The sequence below is a fragment of the Vespula pensylvanica genome, chromosome 18, assembly GCF_014466175.1.
Source record: "Vespula pensylvanica isolate Volc-1 chromosome 18, ASM1446617v1, whole genome shotgun sequence".
Lineage (NCBI taxonomy): Eukaryota > Metazoa > Arthropoda > Insecta > Hymenoptera > Vespidae > Vespula > Vespula pensylvanica.
In genome coordinates this window covers 1,522,274-1,532,008 of record NC_057702.1, presented here as the reverse complement: position 1 = coordinate 1,532,008, position 9,735 = coordinate 1,522,274, and the positions used below count along the sequence as shown (strand labels likewise).

The 9,735-nt window shown below is 37.3% G+C and overlaps 1 protein-coding gene and 1 long non-coding RNA gene across 3 annotated transcripts; one reads left to right on the top strand and one right to left on the bottom strand.

Moving 5' to 3' along the window:
* Window positions 1–2,647: 2,647 nt before the first annotated feature.
* Window positions 2,648–8,567, bottom strand: LOC122635533. Of its 2 annotated transcripts, XR_006328701.1 has the most exons (4): window positions 8,433–8,567; window positions 5,132–5,328; window positions 3,035–3,213; window positions 2,648–2,750 (listed from the first exon to the last, which is right to left on the bottom strand). It is a non-coding gene; the product is annotated as an uncharacterized LOC122635533 (long non-coding RNA). The 2 variants fall into 2 exon arrangements; XR_006328700.1 differs by lacking the exon at window positions 2,648–2,750 and having other exon boundaries at window positions 2,921–3,213.
* Window positions 6,131–9,729, top strand: LOC122635528 (pro-resilin-like). The gene is made up of 3 exons (XM_043825850.1): window positions 6,131–6,656; window positions 8,423–9,215; window positions 9,299–9,729. Exons 1-3 carry the CDS (start codon window positions 6,572–6,574, stop codon window positions 9,429–9,431), a joined length of 1,011 nt encoding a protein of 336 aa, XP_043681785.1. The 5' UTR covers window positions 6,131–6,571; the 3' UTR covers window positions 9,432–9,729.
* Window positions 9,730–9,735: the final 6 nt, after the last annotated feature.

Genomic DNA, 9,735 nt, shown 5'->3' with positions numbered 1-9,735 from the left:
GAACAATCGGTTTCTCGTAGTTATGCTATCGATTATTACGAAGAAAAATGTGACATATTTGTCGATCGATATAATATGTACTTATCGTCTTTATTAATGACAAATTCCTTTTTCAAATTTTTTTGATTGAATATGCAAGACAACATTAATTTTTCAACTATTGAAAATGATCTATATATCGTGTAAACAGTAAAGTTACATTATTCTCGATAAAAAATCACGATAATCGAGAAGTGGAACACTAGACACGTAAGATGTAATCGCAGAATGTAGATCCATAGGGATAAGTTCGACCTTAAAAGAAACGTCACCTACAAATCAACTGGCCATGCAAAGAAAAAGAGATGGATAGATAGATACTACAATGTAGATAAAGATAGTATACGTGTATGTGTGACGTTAGTTAAACGAAGAACGAAATGCGCCAGGCGATTTGCGAAGATGCGCAACGTCATTGCAACGTGCCAGGGAAATTTCCTTTCTCTCATGGTCTCATTATCGGACCTCACCGTGAAACTGATCCATCGAACTAGCCTCCTTTACCTCTTTCACCTCTTCGTAGTCATCCTGTTTCTAACCTACAATCTATAGACTCGTTCGTACTTCCGTCTGATTTTCAAAGGCCATCCGATGTTATAATTACGATATTTCTATCTATTTTAGACTGTATTACTGAAAGCAGTTAAAGACAAGTATTTATTCCCGTGCTCTTAAAGAGATCGTAATCTCTGTTTTTCTTAAGAGGAAGAGTGGAGGAAATTGTTTTTTTTTTTTTATCATTCGGTAATTATAATATATAAAATGATAGATAAATTTGTTAAATCTCGTTAATCCTCGAAAGTAGATCAAGACAAATGATTGCATAATCATTTTTTTTTTTCTTGTTTTTACTTTCATTTTTTGTGATACTCACATGTATGAATTCGTACTTATAGATTGCAATCGATCGTAACGTGAAGTTAATATTTACGTTCCAGGTGGACGTTTTAATTATGTGAGTTCTACCCGTCTGTCGATGACATCGGCCAGGTCCTCGCGATGACGTAATTCTGGACTCGATATAAATCAAGCACGTTCTCGGATACATGACGGGTGGTAAAAGAGGAGGAAGGAGGAGGAAGAGGGGGAGGAGGGTAATAGGTGGTGAACGCACGAGGGTTCATAAGTGGGAGATATAGGAAGGAGGGGAGAGAAGGTCGATGCACAATGAGTTATTTCGAGTTACTTAGCTCATCGACCTGAATAAATACGATGTCGAAGAATTTTATATGTTTCTATATAATAATGCTTTTCAATATTTCGAGAAAAAAATCATTAAGTTGATTAATAATAGATATAACTCTTTCTTACTCATGGCTCTAACTAATAATAATAATTATTATTATTAAATGAATTACATCCTTATGTAAGTAGAATAATATAAACCTGCAGCAAAGAAAAAGAAATTGAGTAATATACAGTGAAAGACAAATGGATCGATGATCAATCGATCCAAGTGAATTATTTTTATTTGATCTAAAAATTAAAAGTACTATTGTGATTTGAAATAATATAATTTTGATTTAATTAAAGGTAATTTCGATCAAAAGATCTTCGTCATTTTATATAATGAAAAAGAAACAATTCATCTATTCTACGAAAGATTAATGAAATCATAAAAGATTATGAGACAGCCTTGAAGAATTGTATTATATAGCTACTTATAATAGCTAATCATTTTTGTTGAAAGAGATGAGTTCAGTCCTTGAGAAATCAAATTAAGAAATAATTTCTCTTGACGAACTTCTTTGAGTTCTTTTATTTTACTCCTTTTAATTTTTAATAGATGTATCTTCATTCGTACGTCAGGTTAAAAAAAAAGAAAGGAAGGAAGGAAAAAAACAGGGAGAAAATAATTATCGTAAAAATTGTAGCGTGCAGCGAATGGCGAATGGATCTCATTAATTTCAAGGTCCATTCGTCTTCCTCGATTATTCCTACGAGTATCTAATTATTATATATTGTTCGATTGTATCGAGAAAGGTCGTGCTGTTACTGTAATTTTCATAATTTTCATAATTTTCATTTTTCTTTATATATTCTTACCATTATTTATTCATATTTTCATTCGCATTCTAATATAATAATTCAATCGATCGTTCATTATTAATATTTTTCATAGATTCTTTTTCACAACTTTAAATTCGAATTAGTGTATTATTTTAGTATCGTTCAATCCAAAAAGGTATAGAGTTCATATCGACCTATTTCGAAAGACAACATTAGGGAAAGAATCGATAAACCCATCCATTTAGAAAAGTCTAGCTTAATTCATTACAAAAGTGATCTGCATCGTATATAATTTTTATTTTATCTTTAGATAATATTTTTTTCCAAAAATTGCATCAGAATAAAATATTCAATCTGTGAGAATTAAAAAAGAAATTATATAAAATATTGTTATTATCGTAGTCCAACTATCTTATAAAAAAAAACCCATGAAAAAAATTAAATAATTTCATTCAATTATTTTTATACTTTATTAGATCCTTTGGTCAACATAATATATGAAAATAATTGCTTGTTTTAAAATAATCATACATAAATATTTCAACTTTCACGTATTCTCGGAGCAAAACAGGACACGATATCTTATTCGATATCTTATTCGTTCGAATTAATCTGTACGACCCAGTTCGAAATCACCATTGATAAATCACCAAGCGTTAATCCAAAATGATCCATAAGTACAAGTGCACAGGTTGGATTCACTTCGTTCAAGAACCAAGAATAAGAGGAAGAAGAAGAAGAAGAAGAAGAATAAAAAGAAAAAAGAGTAAAAACAAAGAAAAAAGAGAGAAAAGAAGTTCGAAAGAGAATGAAAGATAGAGGCAAGTACTTACGTATTACATACATACACCTATACCTGGATCGATCTTTGAGGAAGGGCAAGCGCAGAAGTTGAAGGAAGAAACGAAACGAGACTTACGAAACAAAATCATCTTTCTCCGTCTTTCTCCTTCTCTTTCTCTCTTTTTCACTCACTCACTCTTACCACATTTGTTCCTCTTGAGTGAGAAAATCGGTCGGCAGGATAGATAGATCCGTGACGCCTCGTAGCTTCTTCGCGGCATATAATCCCTTTAATCAATTAGCCCGACGTCGAAATGAAGCAATTCCCTCGTCGAAGAAGATGAGAGAAGGAGAAAGTGAGATAGAGGTATATATGATGTGCTATGAAGAAGGATGGAAATATTAAAGGAGGTGGGATTCTAAGAGGCAACACGTTCGCCTCCTCGTTTCTTATTCGTGGTAAAACGAGCCGTAAGCATGGATATTAATTATCTAGGGCAGAACATAGTGCGCTCGCACAATGCTCCATCTTTGTGTCGAGGAGATCCTAGCTGCATCGATAGACGAGCAGCCCACCCGTGACTTTCGCTTTTTCCTACCCTCCAGCCATCATCATCATCATCATCATTCTCTCTTTCTTTCTCTCTTACTATTTTTTATCTTTTTTCCTTCTCATGCACGATCACCTCATCGTCTATGAGTTTGTCGCAAGTTGCAGAGAGAGAGAGAGAGAGAGAGAGAGAGAAAGGAAGAGAAAATTAGCATCGAAGATGTCTTTGAAGATCATTCGGTTGAATTAATTCGGATCGAGTTTCGAGGTCGAAAGAGCGTGATTTATCAGGAAGCAAAGGATCGATTGAACGATTGATCGATCGACCATGATCATATTATTTTTCTTAAAGACGAATCTCTTTTCTTTGTATGTTGTAAATCAATGACACTTATTTATCCGGAGGTACGATAAAGAGACACGAAACTGGGCCAACTATTTATATTACCGCAACGTTTGTCATAGGTGGATGATGCATCAACACCGTCTCGTGCTCGTTATTATTATTGCTATACGCAATAGCAATAATAAATCGACGATTTAGCAAGAGTTATTTCAGCAATCGTTAAAAGAGTTCGCTTTGAGAATACCTTAAAGAAACGGTTCAATTTTTGATAATACTCGTTTATACATTTTTATTCTTAATTATAGGATTAATTAGTAATCCCTTCTCTCAATGATATATTTACCTATACATACGTATAGGAAGCATACATATGTATCTATGTATCTATGTATGTTTCTTCATATTCTATTCCTTCTCTCCTATCTTATTTCCCAAAGGAGATAACTACGTGGGAAAATATCGACTCGAGTTAAGTTCCTTCCTTCATGTTTGTCAATGAGATAGGAAGTACTAAGGATAAAAGTTAGATCTTGAAATATCGTCGAATTTAATTTCTCTCTTCTCTTTTCTTATGCAATTCAAAAGCATTAGAAAGAGGGAGAGAGAGAGAGAGAGAGAGAGAGAGAGAAATTAGCCATTCCACGACGTATTACAAGATAGAGATCTATTTATGCGCAGTGACGAAATCCCATTGTGTGATCTCTTTCACAGACATCATCAGACACATTCGATCTGTACTAATCTCTGATAGATTCTACATTTGTATTTTAAGATTAAACGATCAAATAAATTCGATTATCGTGTTTAACCTAATGTTTTCACGCGATACAAATCGAATACTTGGCCTAGAAATTCTGTGTTTGGTGATATAATCGAAAAGAGAAAAAGAGAGAGATATATATATAAATACTATTTTCTCTTAACTAAACTTACTAACATTGTTCAAATTCTCTTTTACTTCAACTCAAATAAGATCGTAATTTCGTGCCAACGCCAGACGACAAACTGTTCTCCTTCCTCGATAAGCTCGTGCATGCTGAGATTTTAATACTTTTTTTATCCCCTCTCTTTTTCTCTTTTATTCTTGCGTGATTACGAGTCACCGGCAGTTCGCACGTTCTTTGAATTCGTCAAGGCTAATGAGGCTCGATTGATCATGCAGATGACTAAGATAATGAATTTTATACACACACACACACACACACATATGGACTAACGAAAGATGAAATTATATTAAAAATAAATATCTTTTTATGACTCGAGCAACTTTAAAATAATCATCTGAACAGATATATCTATACATAGTCTTCCATTTACTAATTAAAAACTTAAATGTTTCCACTCGTCAGGGGGCATCAGGAATTGACCTAACAGCTGACCTAAATGATTTAGATGGTACTTACACGAAAACTAAGCAACGTGAGCATAAGATCCGCGAGGGAAGGTACGATCTTTTCTTCACGTCATGATGATCTTTCTCGAGCGATCTTCTATCCAGGATGACATCAAGGCCGACAAAGCGCGTCTCTCTAAGCATGTCTCAACGATGTCGTTCCCATCCATACTCGAGAAATCGAGATCGTTGCGAGTTAGTATGACTCTGAAATAAAATAATCGTGCGAGATTATGGGGAAAAGAAAAATGAAAATATGATGGCATCAGCCTTGAAATAGGAACGAATTGAAAAAGATGTCTTTTTCTTGTATATATTCAATGATTGATTCATCTATATATTCATTATAATATATGATTCATCATATATAAGTGATAATATTATTTGTTTTTATGAAAGGAAGGTCAGTAATAAAAAACAAAAATTTTTGTATCATCAAAATTATTTATTTTTTCTTTCAGATTAATTCACACATACATACAGACATAATACATATTTTGATAGAATTTATTTTGACTAAGACGATACGAATGAAATATTTGAAATTTATTAACTACTTTTTGAAATTAGTTTGACATAATTTATTTCATACGAACAAGAGGAAAATTGTTGGAATATTGTGCAATGCATAAATAGAATAGATAATACGAATGACAGATTGGAAAAGTATATTTATTTATATTTGTCAGAGATCAACGTGACATAATTTATTTAAAATACATATATAATACACGAACCATTAGAAAATTATACAATGCATATAAAATGAAAGATTTTAAAGAAACGCTTATTTTCCCTCGTCAGAAAGAGAGAAAGAGAGAGATCAGTTTGATATAACTTCTTTAAAATAAATAATACATTACCACATTACATAAAACTGTACTACAAATAAATAAGACAAATGACAGGAATGAGAAGTATCAAAAGAAAATGGTTAAATCAAAGTTAATGCGTGTTTCTTTCTTGATTCTCATCTTAGAACTCAGAAAACGAAGTATACACGAAGGTGCCCCTCTACAATCTTTGGCAGAAGAGTTCCCCTGCCCCTTGACATCCCCTTACTGATCCAATGCCCCTCCACGTTCACCAAGAGCGTCTTCGCCAGGTTGCTAGCGCATCCTCTTGCACTCCCGTGAGGACTTTCTCCGAAAGACGGACAACTATATAAGCGAGATCGACTGAGTTTGAAACACGTTAGACGAAATCGTACGGGTAAGACGAACGGGTCATCTTGTCGACGCGTTGTTGTTGTTTACTACACGCTTCGACGAGTCTCCACGTTCTTCGAGTCCGTCGTTACGATTAAGTTCTCTTTCTTTCTCGCACGAGTGAACACGTGTCCGACACGCGACAAATACGTATCGTGAGAAGAACGATCGCGTGCACGCGAATCGGCATAGTTTTGCCGATTTTCTCTTCATAGATCTAATCATTGATCTTACTCATCGACATGAGGTCTGCTAAAAACTGGCCACCCCTCTTGGTGGCTACCCTCATAGCCACGGCTGCAGTTTTTACATCTGTTTGCGCCGAAGGTAAGAAATTTCATATTGGAAAGAAAATTGCGTTCCATTTCAATTTTCGCTAATGTTTATTATCTTCGTTTATTAATTTATCTGACGAAGAATTCATTCTCGTCGAATTCTGTGGATTCGTACTCCGTGGAATTATGTGATTTTTCACAATACTTAATTGTCTTCAACTTTATCGACTTAAGGTTCATCGACCGTGACCTCCTTCGGTACGATATCTTTCTCGTCAATCTTGTGAAAATTCAAATTCCAAAGCAACTCGCCGATTTCGTTTCTACGAACCGAATCCGCAAGCGTGGCATGTATTTCTGATGAACGCAAACCGTGGCTAGTAATATCTCGTTTAGGATCTATGTATACATAGCAGGTTGTAAGCACCTCGAAAGTGTTCACCGTTTCTACATATGTATATATGTATATATACGTACGCGTGTGCTTCGCGTGTGTAACGTGCCTAAGCACAGCAAAACCATTGTTACGCCGTGAGAATTTAGAGCAACTCGATTGTCTTCGTACTCGTACTTACAAATCAGTACTAATTGCATCGCAGATATGCATTATCGAGATCCTTTTCAACGTTTGTTAAATCATTTAACACATCTCGTCCCGCGTCGTTCGTTTCTCTTTCATCTTTTATTTATTATCTTTATTTCTTTGTTTATCTTTTTATTTATCATTCTTATTTAATTCATCCTTTCGACATACGCGAACTACGAGATTGTCCAAGTAATTGCTCTTCCTTGGCGTTGCAAGCAACGCTATCAATGAATCAGTCTCTGATCACTGCCTGTACCTACGTGTAGCAATACGAGTTTCCACGACGATTGGACATCATTAACTTTTGATTACCATCCGTCTTTTATTACACGAAACGATTATCTTTCGTGTAATTTCTCTCTCTCTCTCTCTCTCTCTCTTTCTCCCTCTCTCTCTCCTTCAGCGATTGTATACCGTAACGAAGTCTTTTTTGTGAAATCGAGAAAAACAAGAATACATTCATTTATATAACGAGAATTTTTTTTTATATCCGCTAGTATCTCGTTCGATTAAGAAAAGTACGGGTCTACGGAAAAATTTGTCAATGCACGAATCTACGAGTAAGACGGAGTGGCTAGTCAATGATCGTCGAGTTACTTTTTCGTCTTATTCCTAGAATCATATTACATTATCTCGTAGAATCAGTCCAAATTTTGAAATTATTTTATTGCAAAGTGCAATCATTGACTCGCTATTTCGTTCTATTTGGTAGTCTCGTGCATTGATTAATCTACTCCGTAAGCATGCCATTCAATCATCTCTAGATCACCTTGATCACTTTCAATGGTAGTAAAACCGCAAGACCGCAAAGACCATAGATCTTTCTAATCTCGATGAGTCTTCATTTTCCATAGAGACATAATTGCCGCGAATCGTTTCTTCATAAATTATAAAGATTCGCAATAGAAGGAGCTTGCGAAAGTAATTAGGATCTAGAAAAGTGAACGAGAGGATAAATTAAAGCTTCCGATAAAGTATAGCGTCTTTTACCGAGGTATTACCCTGGTTACTTTCACCGAGTCTCGGTAAACTCATGGGAGAGAGAAAGAGAGAGAGAGAGAGAGAAAGAGACAGTTAAAGAAGAGCAGAGAGATTTGCTTATCTAGTTCAGCAGTAGGTCATACTCTAGAACACGAACGATCCGAGCGATAATTAAGCGACTTTCGATTGTTCATCTTGCATTAATGCGCACGAAAGATCATTGAGTTAAATAAGAAATATTTAATTTTTAGCTCCACTCACTGGTAGTTATCTGCCTCCGTCTACTAGTTATGGAACACCCAATCTAGGTGGTGGAGGTGGTGGCGGACCATCGTCGAGCTACGGAGCACCAAGCGGAGGAGGCGGATGTGGTTTCGGTGGTTGCGGCGGCGGTGGTGGAGGAGGTGGTACGCCTTCCAGTAGTTACGGGGCTCCTAGTTCCGGCGGATTTGGAGGTGGTGGTGGTGGAGCACCATCTTCGAGTTATGGAGCACCGTCGCGAGGTGGTGGCGGCGGTGGAGGTTATTCCGGAGGTGGTGGCGGCGGCGGAGGCTATTCAGGTGGAGGAGGTGGAGTATCGAGCACTTATGGAGCACCTTCGGGAGGAAGGCCTTCCTCGAGCTATGGAGCACCCTCGAGCGGTGGATTCGGTGGTGGTTTCGGTGGTGGTTTCGGTGGTGGTGCTGGTGGAAATGGTGGATACTCAGGAGGTGGTGGTAGGCCATCTTCGAGCTACGGAGCACCATCGAACGGAGGAGGTGGAAGACCGTCTTCCTCTTACGGGGCACCGTCCTTCGGAGGTGGTAACGGTGGTGGCGGCGGCGGCGGCTACTCAGGTGGCGGTGGTTTCGGCGGTGGCGGATTCTCCGGTGGAGCACCCTCTTCCAGTTATGGTGCACCCTCTTCTAGTTACGGCGCACCCTCGCGTGGTGGAGGTGGTGGTGGTGGTGGTGGTGGATACTCCGGCGGTGGAGGCGGAGGTCCATCATCGAGCTATGGAGCACCTTCCTTCGGAGGTGGCAACGGAGGTGGTTTCGGTGGCGGGTAAGCTTTAATTATAATGAGATCATGAAATCTTTTACGAAATCTCTAAAAAGTATAATCATAATTTATACTTTTCCTTTTAGATCCGGTGGTTATTCCAATGGTGGTGGCGGCGGGGGCGGTAGGCCCTCATCGAGTTACGGCGCACCCAGCTTTGGAAGTGGCGGTTCTGGCGGTGGTCAGAGTTACGCTAGCAACGGTGGTTACCAATATTAATCACGCTATGTGTTCGTCCCGCGAGATACGACCTTCGACCTCGTATCACTTTCATGAGTTTTATAAAAGTAATGGATACCTAGGAAAACTCTACACAATGACAGACAAAATATTGACCAGCCATGAAGCGAAGGGTTGCGAAATTGGACGTCGAGATCTCGCGGATATCCAATCAAAGTCAGCAAAAGAGGATTTCAACGATTCGTACTCTTTTCCAAAAGTTTTTAATAACCATGCAGTTTCCTATTCTCGACAATCTAGAGATTGAATTTGAATATTCATAGACAGAGATGAAAAAAAAGAA